This window comes from Erpetoichthys calabaricus, chromosome 10, assembly GCF_900747795.2.
Source record: "Erpetoichthys calabaricus chromosome 10, fErpCal1.3, whole genome shotgun sequence".
Lineage (NCBI taxonomy): Eukaryota > Metazoa > Chordata > Cladistia > Polypteriformes > Polypteridae > Erpetoichthys > Erpetoichthys calabaricus.
In genome coordinates, this window is record NC_041403.2 from 36,084,491 (window position 1) to 36,111,522 (window position 27,032).

The 27,032-nt window shown below is 38.8% G+C and overlaps 1 protein-coding gene across 1 annotated transcript in view; it reads right to left on the reverse strand.

Moving 5' to 3' along the window:
* Window positions 1–27,032, reverse strand: part of stxbp3 (syntaxin binding protein 3) — a 57,492-nt gene that overhangs the window by 26,743 nt on the left and 3,717 nt on the right. The window contains exons 2-3 of the mRNA XM_028811085.2: window positions 6,289–6,338; window positions 4,394–4,475 (exon numbers count right to left, since the gene is read on the reverse strand). Of these exons, the coding sequence (XP_028666918.1) occupies window positions 4,394–4,475; window positions 6,289–6,338 (132 nt within the window). The remainder of the gene's footprint in view (window positions 1–4,393; window positions 4,476–6,288; window positions 6,339–27,032) is intronic.

Sequence of the window (27,032 nt, forward strand, 5' to 3'; positions counted from 1 at the left end):
ACTCATTGTCTTTTAATTCTGAGCCGGATTGGACGTGCTTTTTTTTCAATTTCACTTGTTCCGGGCTGATAATTACTTTCCTTATTTTCTGAATTTGCACCTCGATTATTCTTTTTTGCTCTTTTTTCTGTCCAACACATTTGAGTCTCTTTTCTCCGCGCTGCTTTCTTCTTCGCTTAGATGTCGACATTTAATTTATAATGTACCTTATACGCTTTATATGTGCTGAGAGCCCTGGATCTGTGTGTGCTCAAATCTTTCTGAAAGGATTGAAAACATTCACAAGACTGAATGTTTTGCTGCCTATTGTCCTATTTGATAGATTGTAAGTAGGGCGTGTCTTTGGTCGCACGGGTAGATTGTAAGTAGGGCATGTCTTCGGTCTCGCGGGTCTTTAAAATGTCTTATGAGAAGATCACGTATCCTAGACTTGCTTTTTGCTTTCCAGGACAGGATTTCTTTTTATAATAGATAGATAGGATTTACATTTTATCAATATTGTGTTTCTGGACTATGTGCATTTTACTGCTAAACACATGCTTAGATCTCTCTGTATAATATTAGATAGATACACGAGTACTTCTGTGAGAATATGTCTACAGCATAGTGCTCACAACAGAAACAAAACCCGAAATGTGTGCCAACATTTGACTAGGCAGTCACTTTCACTCTTAATCAAACCACATAACCATAAACACTGACTACGACACATTATTCTTGCTCCAGATTTTGTATTTTTTGTACTGTTCATAGCATCCTTGCTGAATATGTAGAATAGAAGAGCTGCAAGGAATATTTGTGAAATAACACAATTATAATTGTGAATTTATACAATAGAAAAAATATGAGGTAGCAAAAAAACTCCTCTAATAGTAACTGAAAAAAATCTGCAACTTTAGTCATCTATATTTCATGTGTGCCACCATTTTTTCCAAGTTGTTTGACTGTCAGACATGTGATGCACATGTTGTGTGACCTGTGGCATCATGGTGGATATTATATACAGTACATATGATGGCCACTTAAATTAAGTAGGTGTTAAAGGTAAGGAAGCCTAATACACAAATGTATTTTTGGGGATTCAACCTTAGCTTATATCCGATTTTTGGTTTGTTTTGATGTTTTGGCTTAACAGATTTCTAAAGGCACATTTAATAAGTTTACTACAATGATTTGGGGTGGAAGGCATTTGATAATTTGGCAATGCACAGCAAGGGGAAACTGAATTGTCTATCGGTTTAATTGGAAGTGATGTGCGATTTGCCTTTGAAAAGTAAGTATTTTTCGGTATTATTAAATTACCAGCTTTGTTGACCTGGGTCCACGTGGAAAGATTCATAAGATAATGGGCATCAGTTACTGTGCCACTGGTTAATTGGGTGTATCATAAGTGCTAAGAAACTAACTAAGTGCTTTTCTGAATACAGTATTTGTAGCCTGTTTTTTTTTTAAACCAAGAGCTAATAATATTGTCAGGCGCTGTGGTGTAGTGGTTGAGGCTTTGGACTTCAAATCCTGCTACAGAGGACTATGCGACTGCAACTATGAGCAAGTCCCTTCACCTGCTTTTGCTGCAATTGTAAAAACAAAAGAAATAAAACCAACAGTAACTCAAATGTTTTAAAGAATGCTGATCTAATGCAGAAAGGTTGTTACTTACTCTTGAACACGCTACACACAATTGTCCATAAGTAAAACATTCTGCATTAGATTAACACTTGCATTTTCCTACTTTTCCTAGCAACTTCTCTTTTGTTGATGGGTCATTGCTAAAATTTTTACAAGAAAGTGTATTCTTTTGAATCGAAATGGGTTATCAGTAGGAATGATGTGAAATTCAAGCATATATTACTATCATTATTAGATGTTTACAATTTTCATTTGTTTATGTCATTTACTGAAGTACATATAATGCAAATGCTATTATATTGCATGATTTAAGCACACTTGTTTACAGATCAGTCCCCATTGTAGCTTTCAGCACAACAACCACAGGATTGGCTGTAGATTGGCAAAAGGGATAACCAAGATGAGACCTGGTTTGCATCTATGTGTGCCCGCAGTCAATAGCAAAAAAAACAGTGCTTGCATTAGGCGCATTTACAGTTTCAAGTGTCAGAGGTGGCCGGCATTCTTGCTCAGCCGGGGCGCCGCCCAAATGGAAAGGCAGGGGGAGGTAGGTTATGAAGGGCACTGCCTCTCCTGAACCGTTAGTTGACAGCCCCCCTACCCAAACCCCCCCCCCCCAGCTGCTATGGCTCCACAGATTCTTGCAAGGCACGCTGGGAGTTGGAGTATGCTACAGCCCTGTTGGGTTCCGTGGGGACCGCCAGGGGATGCAGAGAACGTTGAGCCCTTGTGTAATGGGCTCCTGCCTTACCTGGATGTATTCCCAGGTCACGAGTATGTGACACTGGAAATATTCCCGAGACTGTGAATATAAGGAGCAGCCTCACCTCTTTTGGGAGCCTGAGTCGGGAGAAGGTGGATGAAGCTTACCTATGAGGTGTGGTGAAGAAAGGGGGCTGCAAGACTCTGGAAGAAAGGGACAGTGTCATTATAGTGTGACTGTGGTTATCAGTCCTTTGAGACTGCTCTGGGTTTCTTTCCCTAAATAAAGGGTTTTTTTGTCGGAAGGAATTGGTGTCTCTGCCCGTTTGTATTGGGTCTGGTTTCCACAGGGTGTACAGACTACAAACAAGCATCTGTATCTCCTGTAGCTCTTTGTTATCAACACCAAAAAGACCCGTAATAGGAGCTATTATCACCTCCTTTTTCATTGGATCTGATGGCTCACTATTAAGATCAAATGCACATTCTATAGTTCATCTTTTCATGGACATAGGTGCCAATTCTTTGAACCTCACATTTACTTTGACTGTTACATCATTAACTGTAAGTGACAGAAACCACATAGCTGGCAGCAATACCTTATCCACTTTTATCACAAACTCAGTGATGTCTTTGAATGCCAAAGTATAATCTGGTTTTACAGAGTGATTTTGTCCTTTAAACAGCTTATGTTTATTTTTAACACATTGTAATGTGATCTCCACGCTCGAATAATATTTATATGTTTAACAGGAGTTGTTTAGGGAGCCTCTTTAGCCACAGACCGTTTATCCATTGTAACCACAGGCTCTCTCTCAGTTGGAACAGATTGACAAGTGCACCATTGCTGTTTACTTTTTAAACTGTCTCCCCCTACTTTATGCTCTGCCTTCCTGAGCCATTGGATTGGTTTAAAATGCTACAGTCTGTGAACAGTCTAATCATTCCCACACACACTTAAGCCAAATTCATTCAAAGTCGTTTTCAGGCTTACAATATAGCTTAAAAGGACCAATATGTAACTGTTGATGCAAGTCACTAAGGTTTTCACAGGTAAAGGAAGAAATTAATAATATTTTCACTTCCTTGCCAAACGAGCTACTTGCCAAAAAGACAAGCCAGCCATGGTAAATTGACAAGGGAGCTATCAGCACCTAAGCCCTCTCCTTGCTCGCAATCAGCGTGAAGGTGCATGAGTCAATATGTAGAAAGAGACTGGAGAAAATTGGTCAACAAGAAATCAGGGAAAAAAGTGGCCTCCTATTAAAGAAAAGAGAAAAACACACAGAAACATAAACACAGGGTAAAAGTGTGTTAGAAATAATTGTAACACAGAAACAGACATGTATATAATAGAAAAAAATTAAAGTTTATAGACTTATTTTAACACATGACAATAATTGCAAAACAAAAAATCTCCCTTAACAAAAGCTCCTCAATATAAATGCAAAACATGCTGGTGGGAGCATTATGGTCTGTGTTGTTTTTTGTGCTCTGTGGACAGTCGGCAGTCATTTTGTCATCCATGAATTGAACAGTGTACTACAGGAATATCTGAGCAAAATATTCAGCCATCAGTCGAAAAGATGAAGTGGATCTAAAAAGATCTTGCAATTGGAAGAGAAGGAGGAATGGGTTTTACTTTATAATACATTTATAAATCCTACTGAAAATGGTGTGAGAGGAGCTGAAACAGGTTGTTAATGCAATAAAACATTCAATAATTCCACAGTTGAAGCAGTCCTGTGTGGAAGAATGGACAAAGAATCCTCCCAGTCAATATTAAGAAACAAAGGATTGGTATAACAAATAAAGCAGGCAACACCAGGTTACAAATTCAGGGATGCACTTACTTCTTCCATTCCAAAAAATTGCTACCATTTATTTAGTTAAAAAAAGGGAAATGCAAAGTGCAATCATTCAATCTGATTTGCTAGATCAGGTATCATGACAACACTGAAAACAGAACGAGATTTCAGATAAATAGTTTCTTCCCGAAGTAGTGCATCTTTTGAACCAGTATGATGTAAGCAGCATTAATCTTTTAATTAACATTACTTACTTGTAATTGATTCATGCATTAAATCGGTCATTTTACAGCATGAAGAAAGCAGCTTGGTAGTGAAATGATCCAAGATTAGTATCTGTAGAAAGATGAAAATATTTGACATTTTAACTGTCTGATGACCACTGAGAATTTCAGAATTGTAGTGTATTAAAAAGTGATTTTCTTAATTGTGTGACTACTACTACTGTAAACTTTACTTGCCATTGTATTTTATTTGCAATTTCCTCCTCATACTATATGTTACACATTAGTATCAAAGCTCTGTGTGCACAAAATTTTCAGGACCGCTAAAGCATCATATTTTCTTTCATTTACAAGGTTCACTTAAACAAAAAGAATCCTAACTAGAATTAAGTATAACCATGTAACTGCAGTTCTTATATCACTGCAGATCTTATTTTCCACACACCACCACTTTTTTAGAGCTTCTTTTGAGATTGTTAATATTGCTATTCTCTTCATTATTTCTTGATTAAAATTGTGGCAGGTGATTTTGCAGTTAAGTTTCTCCTAATTTCCATCCATCCATCCATTTTCTAACCCACTGAATCCGAACACAGGGTCACGGGGGGTCTGCCGGAGCCAATCCCAGCCAACACAGGGCACAAGGCAGGAAACAATCCTGGGCAGGGTGCCAACCCACCACAGTCTCCTAATTTCTTTATCTTCTATTTGCCATATGTGAGCACTTAATATAACTTGCACAACATGTGTTATTGCTAATATTGGCCCTATCCTTATACAATTATAGTATTCAGCTTTATTCATCATTAGTGTTACTTTGGGATCCATGCCCATTTCAAAGTGCAACTGAGCTAGGAGAGTGGAACATTGTACATATCTACAATATATATGTGTAGAAATTTTATGGTGTTTTTCTTTTGTCCACATTTACAGTATTGGGTGTTTCTGTTCCAAGTAATAATATAATCAGTAATCCATACTTGCATTCAAATAAAAACTTAATTAATTGCAATTTTTCCTGGTCTTATCCTGCTACCCAAATACAATTCAGTGTATGATTTTCTTTTACACAAAATATTTTGAGTAATTCTAAAAGCCAGCTATTCTTCGTTTCCCTTTTGTCCGCTGTTATTTATTAGCTTTGGTTTTTTGAAGTAGTATTGCTTATCAACTAGCATGCCTGTTCTGTGGATTATCAAAGAGCACCTAAAAAGACAAATCACATTCATAAACTATTATAAGTGAGGAGGATAACTCTTTAATGTATGCTATACAGATTAAAGAAAAAACAAAAAAAACAAAGAAAAACATTCTTATTAAAGATGTATACTATATTCAGGAGACAGGGTTATCTGGAACAGATACAAATACAGAAAAACATACTTCAGATCCTACACTGCACATTAGCAGAGACACAGAAGATATTTAGTAATGGAATGAATGTCATGAATATTCATAAAAATATTTAGTGACTTAATTAATCAATAAAATCAAAAAGTCAATACAATTGTATAACTAATCTTTCGGTGCTGTTTCATAGCAAAATACTAAAACGAACGATTATATAATTACAATTTATTTGGTCAATTTACAAACCCAAGTCTAAATACCAAGACCTAAACTACAAAAAAAAATTATGCCTATTCCAAAAACAAATTAGTATTAATACAACTAAAAATATTTCATTTAAATGTGGTATTTCAAACTTAAAATTGTATAAATGTGAAATCTGTATCTCAATAAACATAAAAAGCAAGGCAGTATGCAACTACAAAGATATGATTTGGGGGGGAGAATTTTAAGCTCTGGTGATTGTTTAGAAAGGCCAATTATTGTATTCCATGTATTTAATCAGTAGAGTAACGCTTATAAACTACTGACAGCAGATCAATCACAATCAGAAAAATAATAACACTATGACTTACCTTCCAGTCACCTTCATCCTTAGTATCTTTAATAATTGTATCTTGTATCTCTGGGGGAAAAAAAACATAAAAACTTAACAGTCAGATATATGGAAAGTTTAGACTCAATATACTGGTGAACATCCAATATGTGTTATTATACTGTACTCTACACAGGACATACTGTATCTCAATCAATGAATTATATAAAAGTCCTTTACTGAATGTATATGTCCTCTACATGTTTCACTACAACAAAAATATTGGAGTACAGCAAATTCAAAAACATATTCTACAATCCAGATTCTTTGAAGCAAACAGTCTTTGTTATGATGATATAAAAGCTGGAGAAAACCTTAAACATTTAAATGAATTAAAAAAAGGCTTTAAATGATTTTAAGCAACAGCACAAATACAGAAACACTTGATGAGGACATTTGAAACTGACATTTCATGTGGCAGCATTACAAAAGAAAAAGAAATGATACATACTTAATGTTCAGTGCAGTGACTCACACATAAATCTGACCTGCAAGCACTGATTTCTGATGATTTTTTTTTTTGATTTTTTTTATTTCTTTTTAACATGTAGGCAAGACAGCAAAATAATACAGGATGAAAGATTTACACCAAAAGGGTCAAACTGTAGCATTCATATAATTAGATTAAATAATTTTAACATAAGGAGTAAATTCTAAATTGAACTGTACACCTGTACCTATTACAAAGTCTCAAATAATTAGTAAAATGTATTTTTGTACTTTCAGGACTTTCACTTCAAATACTTTTTTGAAAGTTTCCGTGTAGATCTTTCCCTTGACAGTCTTTTCTAGCTTTGTTAACCATACTTCAACATTCTACAATACAGTAAATGCTAGAATTATACTTATAGATTTAAAAGCAGCTTTTGACACTATTGACCATACTATTCCACTCACATATTTAAGGAATATACACTTCTCAAATATTCTTTTCAATATGCACACAGATGTTATGAAAGTACTCCATCAGTATGTTCTGAAATTTGATTCTGGGTCCCTCTAGGCTCTATCTTGGTACCATTACTACAACATATTTGTTTACCTCTACACAGACAACAACGAACTGTTAAAAATCAATAAAACCTATCATGGATCACTGAATTGTATCTATAATTGCTTTAGTGATAAAAATTATAAATGAATGAATTATATTAATTCAGAAATTTGGAGGTTGATTTTCTAGTGACAGTAACAAAATAACCAACACTTAACTCATAGGGGCTTCACAGGGGCTTAATGTTATTTTTGCTGAACTAGCGCGCTACTTAGACACACCTTCGACAATACTGTTAATGTGTTCTTGCAAGTCAACAATACAGATAGAGTAAGAGCTGAGTAAGGACACAAAAGTTAATTTGCACAAAAATAGAATCATTCTACAGGGGGCACACAAAGTCCATATACCCTTATCTTTAGGAGCATTTACAGGAATAACCATGACAATTTGGTTCCTGTGGACATCAGCCCAAGTCTTCCCGGTATTTCCAGGTGTGTTTCCGACATTCCGTCTGGTGCTGCCACCTGCTGCCGCTCAAGAAATCGTAACAACGTGGCGGTTGTTCCAAGACGTAGCAATAGGTGACACAAGTCAGGAAGCTTGTGATCTAATGCTGCACTAATTTCCAACAAATGCTGAAAAGGAAAAGGTTATGTTCTCTGACGAGTGCGCGATTTATCTCAGCTTCCGCAATCGAAACGTGTTTTTCTGGGGAAAAGAAAATCCACATTTCTTTGAAGAAATTGAGCATAGCCCACCACACGTGATGATCTGGGCCGGAATGACAGCACAGCATTTGTTTGGCCCTTATTTTTTTGATGGTTCTGTTAACCAAATCAGTTATCTGGAAATGCTGAATGGCTGGCTCATCCCGCAACTGAGAAACCATGGCGTCCTTGACAGTGTTTGGTTTCAACAAGACTGGGTACATGCCCATTTCGCAATCACCGTGCATGATCGCCTCAACGATGTTTTTGGGAATCGTTGGATCGGTCAAGGATCAAACAACAATCCTGCTCCTCTTCCGTGGCCTCCGAGAAGCCCTGATCTCACAACTCCAGATAATGCACTCTGGGGGTTTATCAAAGAAGACGTGCGGAAACGCCGTTATTCATCGAACGATGAACTGAAACATGCGGTTCGCGCAGCGTTCAAGAAAGTCACCCCGCAAATGTTGCAGAACATGAGCAGGAGAACCTGGCAGCGCATTCGGCTATGCAGAGATCATGGAGGGACCCATACAGATGTTTTGGATTCCTAACAGGTAACCTTTAGCTTTCAAAATCCTCCCAAAGATAGGGGTATACAGACTTTGTGCGCACCCTGTATTTCTAGGCAATACATAACTCAGTATGCTGATACAAGGAACCCCACTGGAAACATCTATAGTCAGTTAAGTTTTCTATGTATTTCAGATGCTTCCTTCTAGTATTTAAGGGAGTGCTACACAGTATGTAGTAGCTTTTATCCTTGGAATGTCATGATCTATAGTAAACTAGCTTTTACCCGCGACTTCGTCCGTGCGGGACTCTGTTTTAATATACTTTTTTTTTCGGAAATATATATATGAAGTTATAGTTATTGCCCGTGACTTTGTTCGCGTGGAACTTCTGATGCTGTGGGAGTGTAAATATTTAATTGGTTTTTAGAGGACAGAAACATCCCCTTCCTCATTCCACGCATGCATGCTGTGTCGTTTGCCCCTCTTCTCAGTGGCAAGAGAACGGATATAGTGGACGCCTCCCAATTCACCCCCATAGGGATGGAATTTCAAAAAAATCCTTTCTTAGCGGTTATCCATGTCATTATAGGAATGCACTGTCAAAATTTCAGCCCTTTAGGCCCAGCAGTTTGGTCTGTGCATTGTCTGTCAGTCAGTGATGGAACTGTTTTATATATATATATATATATATATATATAGATATACAGTGGAACCTCGGTTCACGAACGTCTCGGCACACGTACAACTCGGTTTACGACCAAAAAGTTCGCCAAACACTCGGTATACGAACAAGCCAGGTTCCCTTTCGGTTTGTTGATGTTCATTCTCTCCCTGTGCATTTCCTGTGCAGCGAGAGAGAGAGCGCGTGCGCACGCGCACACACACACAGAGAGAGGCAGCGCAAGAGACAGAGGGCTGTACACACACACACACACACACAGCAGCACGCGCGAGAGAGGCGTGTGCGCACACACACAGGAGCGCTCTAGACAGACACACTGTGAGATGCAAAGCTGATCGCACCCCCAGAGAATACAGACGCCCCTGGGAAAACCCCTAAGAAACATGGACAGACTACCTTCACATTCCTCCTTTCCCTTCTTGCCGGCTCTGTCGCGTAATATGCCTCTCGTGCGGTGCTCCGCCTTCTTAAAAAGCCTGCACGGGCTTCTTTCAGTTTGTTAAATTGGTTGCTTGCTTCTCCTTCTTTCTCTCTCAGACAATCTGTGCTCCTGACGGAGCTGTCATGTCTGACTTGTCATGGAGCACGTTTAAACTGTTGAAAAGAGACAAATGTTTGTTTGCAGTGCTTTGAATAAAGTTCCTTTTTTTCTACAACCTCCTGTGTCTCTGTGCAAGTCTGTGACCCAAGCCTGACAACACACACAGGTGCTCCAGGCTCGCAAAAGAGAGACGCACGCGCACACACACACACACACACGGGGGTTGGGGGGTCTGGGGGGGGGAGAGAGAGGCACGCACACACACAGGAGCGCTACAGAGATACACACAGGCGCTCCAGGCTCCCAAAAGAGAGACGCACGCACACACACACAGAGCGATTGAGGGACGCATAAGTTAGAGAAGGCTTGTTTTTGTTTTCAGTTCTGTTTCCAGTGATCGGTTCGTAGCCTGCATTGTTGCAATGTTACTTTTCTTGGTGGTTTATTAAATTACAGATTTTTCAAATGTTCCTTTTTTCCCTGTGCTTAAAACTCATTAAAAAAAGTGTTTTTAGCAAGAGCGGTTCCTAGCACTATAGCGCGAACTATTGCAGTGTTAGTTTTCTCTGTTGTTAAAGGTTTTCTCAGTGTTATTCAATGTTTTTACATTTAGTTTACCATTACGCTGTGCATTCTATGGTATATTTAACTATATTTGTGCTTAAAAACTAAAAAAATGTATATATTTACATACAGTTTCTACGGTCTGGAACGGATTAATTGTATTTACATACAATCCTATGGGAGAAATTGCTTCGGTTCACGACCAACTCGGTTTACGACCAGAGTTTAGGAACGAATTATGGTCGTGAACCGAGGTTCCACTGTATAGAGAGATAGAGAGAGATTACAATGGTGCTAGTCAACAGAACAGCTTCTCTAGCTCACAGTGAGGATGTCACCAAGCCATAATGGAGTGCTACAGACCAGGATGCATTTGAAAAGGAGGCGGCTACATTTTCCCACTGTACAGAAACTTGTTTGTTTCATAAGTGACTAACTTAAAAGCAAACAGGCTACTTCAGAAAATATGATTGTAAATACAGCCAAAATAAGCAGTGAGCTACAAAATCCAACTGAGCTACTTAGCTACTTCCAGATAACTGAGAATGGATACTTTCACAAAAAACAGAATATGTACTGAACATTCTAAAAGGATGGAGCATTACTAATACTAGCACTGCTGCAGAAATGATGATGAAAAATGATCTTAACCCTAAAGCTTAGGACCAGCAAGGACAATGTTTCAGTGAAGACTGAGTTTGATATAAAACTGGCATCTTGGAAGTATTATCATAAAACAGCAAGATTTATTTATATAGCACATTTTCATACAATGATGTACAAGACCACCAAGAAAAAGTTACAACAAAACCAATTCAGGAAAGGCAATAATAATATAAAAAAGTACAAAAAAAAGGGTCAGATAGCCAGGAAAGAGGGAAAAAAAAATCTCCAGGGATTCCAAGGCCAAAAGACCACCCAGGCCCATTGGGCAAAAAATAAATAAGACAGCTAGGAACTAGGATAGAGAGTGTCCCCACCAAGTAATAAAATGTTTTATCATTAAAAGAACGTTCAATTCTCCATTTGAACTCTCTGATCTAATTACAGTAATCCCTCCTCCATCGCGGGGGTTGCGTTCCAGAGCCACCCGCGAAATAAGAAAATTCGCGAAGTAGAAACCATATGTTTATATGGTTATTTTTATATATTTTAAGCCCTTATAAACTCTCCCACACTATTATAAACATTTCACGCACTGTTATACAGCATAAACCCTTTGTATTCTCTTAGATATTAGGTAAGATTCGTTGAAATTATGTATGTAAACACAGTTTACATACAGTAAAACCTAAATATTATTTTAAAGATATCGAGCATCTCCGATATCAATACGTTACAGCCATTACAACAGACAGGCCACCAGCAATAAATACGTACAAGAAAAATTGTATACAGTAAAATGTGTGTACAGCGACACTAAACTATGTACATGTAATAAGTACTGTACATAAATAATTCATTATGGTTACTCACCAACAATGACACGACGACTTGTCCGATAACGATGAGTTTAATTTTACTGCACAACAAAGAATAGCGTTACAGCTCTTCTAAAGAAGCCTCTTCAGGCGACTGTTTAGCACCGCCGTTGTTCTTCTTCCATCACTCTTCAATCCAAATCCCTAAAGCAGATTCCATCCAGTCTACTGCCTTATCACGTCCACTTGCAACTCGTTTTGCGCCCTGATTAAAGGACACTGCGGCCGTAGATCTTATATGCTTTTCCTCCTTTTTAAATAAAAAGAATCGTGGACTCATTGATGCTGTAATTGTGTCCTGCAGCGGTGTAGCTGTTCCCCTCCTTCAACATATCCAAAACTTTTACCTTTTCTGCAATCCTGAAGCATTAGCAGTAACGTGCATTAATTCTGAATGAGTGAAATTAGACTTCCTGGTTAATGCAGCACTCCGTTGCTGAGCCAATCAGCAGCACACAGGAACTTAACCGTGTGCTCTGATTGGGTAGCTTCTCAGCCATCCGCCAATAGCGTCCCGTTTGAATTCAAATGCGTCCCTTGTTTGAATTCAAATGGGCAAATCAACTGAGGAAGCACACGTACTGTAGACCGCAGACATCCGCGAAGCAGTGAAAAATCCGCGATATATATTCACATATGCTTACATTTAAAATCCGCGATGGAGTGAAGCCGCGAAAGACGAAGCGCGATATAGCGAGGGATCACTGTATAATGAAAAAGGAGAACAGAAGCTTGCACTATTTGTCAATCCTATCCTGTTACTTTCTTTGCCCCTGTCTTGCCCTTTAGATCTTCCCTGTGCAAGCTGAAATGAAGCCGACAGAATTACATTTTAAAACTAGAGGCCTAATAAAACTAAACAGTAGAAAGGCTAAATAATTGTTATTAATCAGTGTTAGTAACGGATCTGCTACACTAATAGAATAAACATACTAGTGTTTATAAAAAAAGTATAACAGCTTTTAAAAAGATTTTTATCCAGAAATTCTTAGATTTATTCTGGTAGAAACTGATACTTTGTTTTTAATAAAATTCTTCTTTATAAAGATTGATTGTTGAGGACTGTTTCTACAAGCCAGAGTGTTCACCATTTCTCTACATTGCAAAATATTTGAGCTTCTTTGTATTGTTGAATTTTAAAAACAAGCTCCCCATGGACAGGCCTGTGTAGGCTGTAGCATGTAGGTAGCAATTTGGGGATTTGCAGTCTTAAGGTCAGCCTCTTCTGTGTAGGCCAATGAAGCCCCAGGCCCACTATTGTGGGGATTTTGGATGTTTCAAGGCTCTATCATGGGTCCGCTGCTCTTTTTGATTTACATGCTTCCATTAGGTCAGATTATCTTGGGGCATAACGTGAGCTACCACAGCTATGCTGTATTTATCAATAGCACCTGACGACCTCAACACACTTAATTCACTGATACAATGTCTCAATTGTGTTACCGAATGGATGAGTAGTAATTTTCTCAAACAAAATAGAGAACACACAGAAATGTTAGTGATTGGCAATAATGGATATAATGAGGTTATTAGAAATAAACTTGATGCATTAGGATTAAAAGTCAAGACAGAGGTAAAGAATTTAGGGGTAACTATTGACTCTGACCTGAATTTTAAATCACATATTAATCAGATCACTAGGACAGCATTTTTTCACTTAAGAAATATAGCAAAAGTTAGACCTCTTATAACATTGCAAGATGCTGAAAAATTACTTCACGCTTTTGTTTTCAGTCGGCTAGATTACTGTAACGCACTCCTCTCTGGACTACCAAAAAAAGACAATCGATTGCAACTAGTGCAGAATGCAGCTGCTAGAATCTTAACTCGGAAAAGAAAATCCAAGCACATCACCCCAGTTTTGATGTCACTACATTGGTAACCTGTGCCATTTAGAATAGACTTTAAAATCGTGCTTATGGTTTACAAAGCCTTAAATAATCTCGCTCTATTTTATATTTCGGAATGTCTTATACTCCAAAACATAACCTTAGATCTTCAAATGTGTCAACTTAGAATTTCAGGAGCTAAACTTAAAAGAAGTGGTGAGGCGGCCTTCTGCTGTTACGCACCTAAAATCTGGAATAGCTTGCCAATAGGAATTTGCTAGGCTAATACAGTGGAACACTTTAAAACACTGCTGAAAACACATTACTTTAACATGGCTTTCTCATAGCTTCATCTTAATTGAATATACAGAGTATCAGGATTTAACTAATTATCATTATTATTCATGGTGTCTCCAAAATTCATACTAACCCCTGCTTTCTCTTCTGTTCTTTTTCCGGTTTTCTGTGGTGGCGATCTGTGCCACCACCACCTGATCAAAGGACCGTGATGTCCCTACATTGATGGATTAAAGGCCAGAAGTCCACATGACCGTCATTATCAAGTTCTTCCATGTGAACCCTGAATACAATGAGGACTGATTGAGGTAATTTATGTTAGGTAGAATGCCTAGAGGGGGTTGGGCGGTCTCATGGCCTGGAACCCCTGCAGATTTTATTTTTTTTCTCCAGCCGTCTGGAGATTTTTTTGTTTTTTCTGTCCTCCCTGGCCATCGGACCTTACTTTTATTCTATATTAATGTTCCCTAATTTTAATTATTTGTCTTTTTTCTCTTTCTTCATCTTGTAAAGCACTTTGAGCTACATTGTTTGTATGAAAATGTGCTACAGAAATAAATGCTGTAGTTTCACCCTATTTTTGACAAGTCTGAGAATCCATCTCAAACCTGCAATAATAAACTATACACAGCATTCTAACAACATTAACTCTTTTAGGGCGGATGTCGACTTTTGTCAACAGTAGGGGTTGAGGGCGCATGTCGACAAAAGTCAGCATCCAGGGGTAGAGGGTGACAATCAGCTGTTAATGGCTACAAAACTCACTGTTACATCACAGGCATTCCCTCTCTGCTTGGAGAAATGTTAGACTCATTGACTCGGCATCTAATCCTTGCATGTGCGGGAGTTACAAAATGTAAACAAATGTAAACAAAGGCAAGATGGTATCGACATCTCACGAGGAAGCGAAGAGAGTACAGAAAAGAAAATACTCAGACGACAATGTTTTGCGCATTATCGCTGAGTCACACTCTGATTTTTCAGAGTCTGATTTTGTTGACAGTGATCAGGAGATTGAGCAAGTGAGTGAGGAACTGGCATCAGCTGATCGGATACCAGCCGATGCCACCCTAGCTGATCGACTGCCAGCTGAGTGAATTTGCGTAGCCGAAGCACCTACAGCAAGGTTTGTGTGGGAGGAATACCCAGACATTGATCTGTGGGAGCCAAACTGGCTAACAGACTTCACAAGACAGCATGGCTTGCTGTTGGACACGACAGATTACCAGCCGCTGGACTACTTCAGGCTGTTCTTTCCTGATGCTGCTACTGTCAGATGAGACAAACAGGTATGCAGAGCAATTTTTTGAATCGCGGGCTGTGCTTGCACGGCATTCTCGTTTTTCAAAGTGTAAACTCACAACAAAAGACGAGATGAAAGGCTTTGTGGCATTACAAATAAAGATGGGACTAGACTGGCGATATAACTTCAAGAAGCATTGGTCCAAACGTGCTTTGTCCCCTGGTGGCTTTGGACAGGATATGCCGCATGATAGGTACGTGCTCCTGCAAAGTTCTATGATAACCAGAAGCAAATCCCAAGGGGTGAGCCAGGCAATAACCCCTTGTATAAAGTTCAGCCCCTGCCTCACATTGTGGAACCAACATATAAACAATTTTATCAGCCTGGCCGCGATTTGCCTGTGGATAAATCTATGATAAAATACAAGGGATGCCTTTTTTCCGCCAATATATGCCAGACAAGCCCACAAAGTATGGCATAAAGGATTTTGTACTGGGTGTGCAATGGGTGAGAAAGAAGATTTTTGGAGTGAGTTGGATGAAGTGTACCCAAAGGACAGAAAGTGGTGATTGGAGCAGAATTCAATGGGCATGTTGGTGAAAGGAACAGTGGAGATGAGGAGGTGATGAGTAGGTATGGTGTCAAGGAGAGGAATGAAGAAGGTCAGAGGATTGTGGATTTTGCCAAAAGGATGGACAAGGCTGTGGTGAATATGTATTTTAAGAAGAGGGAGAAACATAGGGTTACGTACAAGGGGAGAAGATGCACACAGGTAGATTACATCCTATGCTGAAGAGACAATTTTAAGGAGATTAAAGACTGCAATGCAAAGTGGTGGCAGGGGAAAGTGTAGTTAAGCAGCATAGAATGGTGGTATGTAGGATGACATTGGAGATCAAGAAGAGGAAGAGAGTGGGGCAGAACCAAGGATCAAATGGTGGAAGTTGAAAAAGGAAGACTACAAGGTTGAGTTTAGGGAGAAGGTGAGACAGGCACTGGGTGGTAGTGAAGAGTTACCAGACAGCTGGGAAACTACAGCAGATGTAGTAAGGGTGACAGCAAGAAGGGTGCTTGGTGTGACATCTGGAAAGAGGAATGAGGAAAAGGAAACCTGGTGGTGGAATGAGAAAATACAGGAGAGTATACAGAGGAAGAGGATGGCATAGAAGAAGTGGGATAGTCAGAGAGATGCAGAAAGTAGACAAGAGTACAAGGAGATAAGGTGCAAGGTGAAGAGAGAGGTGGTGAAGGCTAAAAAGCGTATGATGAGTTGTATGAGAGGTTGGACACTAAGGAGGGAGAAAAGGACCTGTACCGATTGGCTAGACAGAGGGACCGAGCTGAGAAAGGTGTGCAGCAGGTTAGGGTGATAAAGGATAAAGATGGAAATGAACTCACAAGCGAGGAGAGTGTGTTGAGAAGATGGAAAGAGTACTTTGAAAGGCTTGATGAATGAAGAGAACAAGAGAGAGAAGAGGTTGGATGATGTGGAGATAGTGAATCAGGAAGTGCAACGGATTAGCAAAGAGGAAGTAAGGACAGCTATGAAGAAGATGAAAAATGGAAAGGCCGCTGGTCCAGATGACATACCTGTGGAAGCATGGAGGTGTTTAGGAGAGATGGCAGTGGAGTTTTTAACCAGATTGTTTAATGGAATCTTGGAAAGTGAGAGGATGCCTGAGGAGTGGAGAAGAAGTGTACTGGTGCCGATATTTAAGAATAAGGGGCATGTGCAGGACTGTAGTAACTACAGGGGAATAAAATTGATGAGCCACAGCATGAAGTTATGGGAAAGAGTAGTGGAAGCTAGGTTAAGAAGTGAGGTGTTGATTAGTGAGCAGCAGTATGGTTTCATGCCAAGAAAGAGCACCACAGATGCAATGTTTGCTCTAAGGACGTTGATGGAGAAGTTTAGAGAAGGCCAGAAGGAGCTGCATTGCGTCTTGTGGACCTGGAGAAAGCATATGACAGGGTGCCTCGAGAGGAGCTGTGGTACTGTATGAGGAAGTCGGGAGTGGCAGAGAAGTATGTAAGAGTTGTACAGGATATGTACAAGGAAAGTGTGATAGTGGTGAGGTCTGCGGAAGGAGTGACGGGTGCATTCAAGTTGGAGGTGGGATTACATCAGGGATCAGCTCTGATCCCTTTCTAATTTGCAATGGTGATGGACAGGTTGACAGACGAGATTAGACAGGAGTCCCTGTGGACTATGATGTTCGTTGATGACACTGTGATCTGTAGCGATAGTAGGGAGCAGGTTGAGGAGACCCTGGAGAGGTGGAGATATGCTCTAAAGAGGAGAGGAATGAAGGTCAGTACGAACAAGACAGAATACGTGTGTAAATGAGAGGGAGGTCAGTGGAATGGTGAGGATGCAGGGAGTAGAGTTGGCGAAGGTGGAGGAGTTTAAATACTTGGGATCAACAGTACAGAGTAATGGGGACTGTGGAAGAGAGGTGAAAAAGAGTGCAGGCAGGGTGGAATGGGTGGAGAAGAGTGTCAGGAGTAATTTGTGACAGATGGGTATCAGCAAGAGGGAAAGGGAAGGTCTACAGGACAGTAGTGAGACCAACTATGTTATATGGGTTGGAGACGGTGGCACTGACCAGAAAGCAGGAGACAGCTGGAGGCAGCAGTGTTAAAGATGCTAAGATTTGCATTGGGTGTGACGAGGATGGATAGGATTAGAAATGAGTACATTAGAGGGTCAGCTCAAGTTGGATGGTTGGGAGACAAAGTCAGAGAGGCGATATTGCGTTGTTTTGGACATGTACAGAGGAGAGGTGCTAGGTATATTGGGAGAAGGATGCGAAGGATAGAGCTGCCAGGGAAAAGGAAAAGAGGAAGGCCTAAGAGAAGGTTTATGGATGTGGTGAGAGAGGACATGCAGGTGATGGCTGTAACAGAGCAAGATGCAAAAGGACAGAAAGATATGGAAGAAGATGATCCGCTGTGGCAACCCCTAACGGGAGCAGCCAAAAGACGAAGAAGAAGAAAAAGCAGCAAACACTGGTTTCTGCCTGAAAGTAATTACATATACAGGAAAGTATTCCTTTCAAAGAGAGAACTGTCCCTTGACAAGTCAGGTTGTGCTGGAGCTACTTCAGGGCTATGAACATTTGGGTCATGTTGTGTACCCGAATTGTTCATGGAGCTACAGAGCAGGGGAATTGGAGCTTGTGGCACAGTAAGGGTGAACAGGAGACACATGCCTTCACAGTTGAAGCCAGACAGGCTGAAGATGAAAAGAGGTGACAATCCGGTTTTCATGCGGGAAGAAAACTTGGTGGCAGTGGCATGACACAATGTCAAACGGGTGACTTGTCTCTCTACAGTACACACATATATGTGAGAAAGTGCAGCAACAGACAATTGAAAAGGAGGCACCAGTGCAACACATATTGTAACCAGTGCAATGTGGCAATGCATGCAATTGGCTGCTTTGAGCGATATCATACTTTGCAGTATTTTGCTGTGTAACATGTATGTGTTATGTATGTGAAATCATAGTATTTGAAATCATATAGTATACAGGCTCACACAACATGCAAGACAGTAATATTTGTGAAAAATAAATATTGTTTGTTGATTTGATATGTTAAACCATTGCTCTGTATTCTTTTTAAAAAAAGTCAGTTTTTAGAAAAATATTCAGCCCTGGGAGAAACAAAAAAAATTGCCCTAAAAGAGTTAATAGCTATTTGGGAGGCTCATTTGAAATATAAACACTGCTAAAATAAATTACATGCAAAACATCTTTTCAGTAATATCAAAGAAATGAATAAGCAAATCTGACAGATCTGGTTATTCCACAGAAGCCATTTCCTCCTGGGGCAGGGAGTTGTACAAACTGAGGGAGTCACAAAACTGTAACAAACTGTCTTGTTATTTTTTTCTCTCTAAATCTCAAGGGTACAGTGCATTCATTTTTTTTTCTACAGTTAACTATTGGTGGTAGAACAACGGAACTAGTAGATATTAATGTTATCAATTCCATCTCTTATGCGATTATGCTTTCCACTTATTATTCAAATAAGTAAATTAGATGGCTATTCTAACTAGCTTCAACAAAAATAACCTCAGTTACTATGAAAATCCTTCCTAATGTTGTCAATGAAGGACCACATGTCCTCTAAACTACAGACCAGGTACACAAAAGCATTTTAGAAACATGCTAATGCACTTAAAACCTGACAGATCTCCTTGACATTGTTTACATCTTTTAATTTTTTTAAATACCAAATATTAATTATTTAAACAAAATTACTGAAAGCAAATTTACTACATGTTACTATGCACTGTCTTGTACAATTGTATGTGCATTAGACATATTGAATATTACGGCAGATGTATTACTTTAAACCAGCGTTTCTCAGCCTTTATTGCCCCTGGACCCAGTTCTACCCTTTTAAAATTTAACAGTGGTCCACAGTCGGGCATTATTCAAATCATAGTTGGGGGATTGAAATGAGCAAGATTAGAAGAATGGGACTGAGGAATTAGTGAAAGAAGCAGTTAGAAACAGGTAAAATCTTGTTTCACTAGAAAGTTGGCTGTGGTAGCCACATGCAACCCACAGATGGCAACACATAATCAAGCAGCTGAGAAACACTGCTATAAAACTATTGCAAAAAGGCTCACTGTATTTTTTGTAATTATTTGAAGGTCACATTGTTTCTACTAAACTATTCCATAGTTAACTATAAAATAAAATGTTATATTTAAATTTAAATTTTGTCAACTCTAAAAACTGAATTATAAAAATACGTATTTCCACAGCTTAATATTCATTAAACACGACCTAAAATTAAACCTAGTGGTACATACAGTGGGTACGGAAAGTATTCAGACCCCCTTCAATTTTTCACTCTTTGTCATATTGCAGCCATTTGCTAAAATCATTTAAATTAATTTTTTCCCTCATTAATGTACACACAGCACCCCATATTGACAGACAAAAAACAGAATTTTTGAAATTGTTGCAGATTTATTAAAAAAGAAAAACTGAAATATCACATGGTCCTAAGTATTCAGACCCTTTGCTCAGTATTTAGTAGAAGCACCCTTTTGAGCTAATACAGCCATGAGTCTTCTTGGGAAAGATGCAACAAGTTTTTCACACCTGGATTTGGGGATCCTCTGCCATTCCTCCTTGCAGATCCTCTCCAGTTCTGTCAGGTTGGATGGTAAACGTTGGTGGACAGCCATTTTTAGGTCTCTCCAGAGATGCTCAATTGGGTTTAAGTCAGGGCTCTGGCTGGGCCATTCAAGAACAGTCACAGAGTTGTTGTGAAGCCACTCCTTCGTTATTTTAGCTGTGTGCTTAGGGTCATTGTCTTGTTGGAAGGTAAACCTTCGGCCCAGTCTCAGGTCCTTAGCACTCGGGAGAAGGTTTTTGTCCAGGATATCCCTGTACTTGGCCGCATTCATCTTTCCCTCGATTGCAACCAGTCGTCCTGTCCCTGCAGCTGAAAAACACCCCCACAGCATGATGCTGCCACCACCATGCTTCACTGTGGGGACTGTATTAGACAAGTGATGAGCAGTGTTTGTACTTCCTATTTCACATGACTGTGTTTTTCAAACTAACTGGCAAATTGTGACTCAGGTGAGCAAAAAAAAAAAAAAACAAATGATTCATACTCAAGAAATGATGTGTATATCCAGGACCATCCATCCAAAATTTTACAGTAACACCTGAAATTTTACTTGCTGGTTTACTGGCAGAGGACAATACTTGAAATATATGGAAATAATCAATAAATGCAGAAAGGCCTTTGGAAGTTGGAGGAATAATAATAATTCTTTACATTTATATAGTGCTTTTCTCACTAGTCAAAGTGCTCAATAATCAATGAATAACACAGCACCCTGAAAAATACCCACGAAGACATGTGGAGAATGTGCCAACTCCACATAGGAAGTGTCCAAGCAGCAAGTCAAGCCCAAGACTCTGAAGGTATTTGGCCACAACACAGAACAGTGCCACCCTGCAGTAATTCAGATTATTATAAGGAATTCTTATTTTGTTTCTCAGGACTAACTTTGAAAAATCTTGTCTTCATTTGCAAGATTATACTGCCAGACTGAGCAGGATGGCTGTAGATATTATGTAAAACCGATTATGAATAATACAAACTAATCACTAATTCAAAACCCAATTAATGCAAAGAATCTGGGTCGTAGTATATTACCTGTAATTATCACATTTCATAGAATCAATAAGGTTTTTGTTTATAGGGTTATTTTACACTTGTACAGAGTCTGTCTTCATAACCTTAAAAAATCTCAAAAGGAAACTCTATACGGTTTCTAGTGTAATGGTTTTCTTCTTTTTATGTTTCCATACGTACCACATTGCTCAGTGGCTTCTGTATCATTGGTACACCATTTGAGTATCTTAACAGTCCCCCCTAAATGGTACTCTTTTATAACACAAGTTCTCCCAAACAGCACATGAAACATCCTCAATTAGTAAAAGAAAAAATAAAGTAATATAATTTTGGTCCTGCGGTGGGTGGGCACCCTGCCCGGGATTGGTTCCTGCCTTGTGCCCTGTGTTGGCTGGGATTGGCTCCAGCAGACCCCCGTGACCCTGTGTTCGGATTCAGCGGGTTGGAAAATGGATGGTTGGATGGACATAATTTTGACTGACTTATAACTTAAAACTCTGCATCCATTTTTTTCTCTCCTGCAAAAGGGGAAATCTGCCTGAAACTCTGTAGTTTCACTGCATATTGCTGTGCGCCTTGTTTGTAAAATAAAAGGGATGATAGTAGTTTGTTGATAAATCCCAGCATGCACTGGGGTATGTAAGGTGTAATGTTTGATACTCAATAAAACTGAGTTTGACACACCAGCAGTAAAGCAACAAATAAGGAAAAATTGCCTGAATATTTTTGATGGCAGAGATGACACATATAATCACCTTAGGCGTAAATGCCTCCAAGTCCACTGTTTGCAATTCTTTGAGATGCTGGAGAAAAGTCTGGAGGACTTCACTCAGTACCATACTATGGTTAGATTTACTTTATATTAAAATATGTGGAGGATTGTTGCACATTTTGGTTTGCAAGATGTTTGCCATACACAGAATGGGTACATATGTGTATATTAAAATATATAACATTGCATTGTGTTAAAAATTACTGATAATTTGTTGCAACCTATAAGGAATCCGTATATTTTTGCTTATGCTCTTGTGATGTGGGGCTCTGTGCTTTAAACTGGATTAGATTACGATTAGATGAACTTTATTAATACCAAAGGGAATGCTTATAGCATGAGAAACATAAAAAACTAAAGGATACAGACTCATAGGGCAAATAATACAATCAATAAATAAAATAGTGTGAATGCTGCAGAAATTGCAAAATAAACCTATCAGCATTTAGTTTGGGGCATCAGGAGAAGGCAATGAATTGCCCGATAGTAGCAGGAAGAAAAGATCCCCAGAGGTGCTTCCTAGCACACAGTGGTGAATGGTGGCTCAAAGTGCTCTGGGACAATGCCTCCTGTAGGGGTTTTTCATGATAGCACCCTCTTTTCAACTGTTACAGCTTCCAGCAGCACTATCAAAATTAGCACAACTTTTTCGTTTTGCTCTGGGGAGGGCTTTCTGAAGCCAACTCTGTTAGTTTAGCTTGTTTAAGCGGTTTATTTTCTTTTACTGGTGCAAAGTATTGCATAAAGGCAATATTATAAACATCACTTGTTGGGTGGGATTTTCAGACTGAAACCTGTTAGAGATAAAAGTTCAGACTGAAATGCTGTAAAGCAGCAGGAATTGGAAGAATTTAGTTCTAGAGTTAAAAGTTTTAAACATTCTTTTATCCCACAGGTTGTATCACTAAGCAGCTACTTTTAAAAGTTAGTATTGAGCACTATCAGCTCCTATCCAATATCTGTAATCCTGTCAGATGTCTCTAAGCTCTTGTAAAACTGTTCAAAGACTGGCATCCATAACATCTTGTTCAGAACTCAATAAGCTGCTTAGATTGCACTCAAAAGGGAATAGTTTTGATATTTTCCTTGATGGGTAGTTTTCTCATGTTTAAATAGTTATTACTTTACAAATTAAATGTTTTAGAAAATAGGGCTTTATTAGAAAACTGTTCAGAGGTAAACCATATTACACTACCATTATCATACATTCACAAGGTGAGAAAGTTCTGAAGTCCTGCACCGTTGAGGGAACAAAAAGGTGTGCTTCATGCAGGAGTCTCCACAGTAAATTATGCATATATACTAATTAGGTGAATCAGCCTTAGTAACCTGAAATTATAATTATTGGTTGTTGGTCAAATGAATGGGAATTTAGATGCTATAACTAGCTGCTAACCACTCTCCAAGTAAAGAGAAATTTTAAGAATTGTATTCCTAACTCAGGCAACATCTGCTACAGCCCTACAGTCTGAGAAATCAGCAAAGCAGTCATTGACTTTATCTATACAAAAACAAAATACTTTCTAAAAATCTGATGTGTTACTTGACACAAAATGGAAAAAAAAAAATCATACCTTACTGGAAAATGGATATTGTTCTTCCACAAATGGGCAATAATTGGGAAACAATAACATAATATTTGCTATGACTGTTAATCTCTTAAAATGCATTTAAAATACTAGTAAATGTGCTGTTTTATTCAGACCAAGTTACTTGTTTTATACTTATGTCTACAGACTCGTAACCAGATACATGAACACACACGTCACTGCAAAAATAGATAGGGAGGCTTAAAACGAGTTGAAATTTTGACCCAAGGCTTGTGCCAGTAGACATTTACCCAGTTTACCAAATTTACATGCCTTTTACTTTTTGTGTCTGTGCCTCTCTATCCAACACCTCTCATTTATGAACTTCAAGATCCACAGTATGTAGTCTGGTGCCCTCTTTCCAATGGGGTGTCACAAGGAATAGCTAAAATGTTGTTTTCCATATATTCTCTCTTATTTTGAAACTATGCGTTACAAACACTACAACACTAAACCATCCACAGGCATCACAAAGGATACCTGAATTTACCAAATCACCAGTTTCATTAGAGAACATTCATTTGAGGGATGATTTGACAATTTTTGCCCTTAGTCACTGTGCCTTGGAGAAAGAAAAAGAAAACAAATTCTATCCCACTACTGACCTTCAGTAAGAATAATAAAGACTTAACATTAATATTATTTCAAAGTTAAATGTAGCTTCTGCAGTTTAGACTTCTTCTGGTTGGAAACCTAATGATTTAGGATAATCTGAAATCTATAAAGAGGCTATTTGTCAACTTTGCTTTAAAAATGCAGTTTACAAAAAAAAATTGGCAAATCTGAGCAACTTGCAGACATGCTAAAAACAAAATCACAATGTTTAAAAAAAACAAAAAAAAAAAACACACACACAAACAAGCCCAACAACAATACTGGCACAAGATAAACGACGTACTGGCACGACCATGTCTAACATCTCACACTACACAAACGCTTCTCTAAGCACTGTGGTATGTTTAACAAAAGTAAAATGCACATGTTTTCTGGAACATCTTACATTATATGGACAAGACAATTACTTGGAGAAAAAAGGAAAGATTGTTCTCAGATGTGCTCAACGCTATACTGATTGACTCGAGGGCAGGAAGCAGGCCAACAAGCTTGTCTTATCTCAAATTAAATCATAAGGAAAAATAACTCAATTACACTAGGTGTTCAATGAAACATAAATTAAACTGTTCTGGAAGAAACACACATTTTAACATTCATGTCCACCTTAATGATGCTTATTTCCACTTTCTACAATATAACAGATAAAAGTCTACTGTATGTGCCAAAGAAATGACATCAGAAAAGTGCCCCAATTAATAAATATCCTCTAAGAAAAACAAAGTGGAGAATATAGAACCCATATAGGCTAGAAGAGATACTTTCTTTTTTTACAGTACAGTAATCCCTCGCTATATCGAGCATCGACTTTCGCGGCTTCACTCTATCGCAAATTTTATATGTAAGCATATTTAAATATATATCGTGGATTTTTTGCTGGTTTGTGGGTTTCAGTGGACAATGGGTCTTTTAATTTCTGGTACATGCTTCCTCAGTTGGTTTGCCCAGTTGATTTCATACAAAGGACCCTATTGGCAGATGGCTGAGAAGCTACCCAATCAGAGCACGTATTAAATAAAACTCCTCAAATATATTGTGAGCAGGGGGGGCTGTTCACACCCCTAGAGAATACGGACGCTCCTCAAAAAACGCTGAAAGACTACCCAGTGGCGTAGCTCGAATTCACGCCACTCGGGGCGGGGCTTCAATTTGCCGCCCTCCAACGTATCTGAATATGTTAACCTATTTAAATAGAAAATTAAAATGACGTATAGAGAAAAATTAAGATACATTTTGGATAGATTTATTTATATATAGAGAAACAGCAATATTTTTTTCACATCTACTTATAAGCAGCAACTAGACAAGAATATAGTACAGATGCACTGATAAGCCGTGTTCTGATTATTAGTTTAATATAATTACGCTGCGAAAACCAGAACCGGTGTAGTGTACAAGTGATAGGTGGGGATGAGCAAGAACGCATTCGGATTGTTAACGAAACAAAATTATACATTGTGAATTAGTTGTTTATCTTCCTAGAAATTATTTTCGGTGTAATGTTTGTTTATTTTTGTTATTGCCTCATAAATATCAACTGCCGTGTCTGATGCCGTCACAGAAGGACCGTCTGAAAATGATTTTTGAAGCATTTGTGGATGAAAATCAGAGAATTTGACTTTTTTCATTCACAAGTGATATTTTTCCGAACCCTGCTGCTTACACGTGAAGTGTTCTGAGCTTTTTGGCAAATAATGCCGCCCCCAAAAATGTGCCGCCCAGGGCGGACCGCCCCCTCTGCCCACCCCTAGCTATGCCACTGAGACTACCTTCACATTGCTCCCTTCCTTGCTGGGCTTACTTGTTACTTTGTTGCCTACACGGTGCTTCGCATACTTAAAAGCCCAAACAGCACCTATTGATTTTTGATTGTTTGCTTTTCTCTCTCTCTCTCACTCTGACATTCTCAGCTCCTGACTGAGGGGGTGTGAGCAGGGGGGCTGTTCGCACCACTAGAGGATATGGACGCTGTCTAAAAAATGCTGAAAGACTTCCTTCACATTGCTCCCTTTCTAGCGGCTGCTTTGTCAAGCGATATGCTTCCCGCACGGTGTTTTGCATACTTAAAAGCTCAAACAGCACCAATTGATTTTTGATTGTTTGCTTTTTTCCCTCTCTCTGACATTCTCTGTTCCTGACATGCACTACTTTGAAGAGGATGTCTGCATTCTTTTAATTGTGAGACGGAACTGTCATCTCTGTCTTGTCATGGAGCATGTTTAAACTTTTGAAAAAGAAACAAATGTTTGCTTGCAGTGTTTGAATAAAGTTCCTGTCTCTCTATAACCTCCTGTGTTTCTGTGCAAATCTGTGACCCCAGCGTGACAATATAAAAATAAACTTATAAACATATGATTTTTACTTCACGGATTTTCACCTTTCGCGGGGGGTTCTGGAACGCAACCCCCGCGATGGAGGAGGGATCACTGTACTGTATATCTTTAAACAAGCAAGTATGCTGCAAACCAAATCAGTTGCCTAACCAAATCAGGCTTTACCTTTTCATATTCTGAGTGCAGTTTGATAAAGAAGGCTATCCCAAATCACTTGACAAGTCTAAAAAGATAGCACAACTATTTATTGTTTTTTCCAACATCATTACAAGCAGGTTAAATGATTGGTGTGGGGTCAAAACATGAGAAGTCAGAGTAAATGCTGAAACAGGAATCTGTTTAAAGTCAAGTGGCTAAGGCTTTACAACACATTAATCACTGATGATACT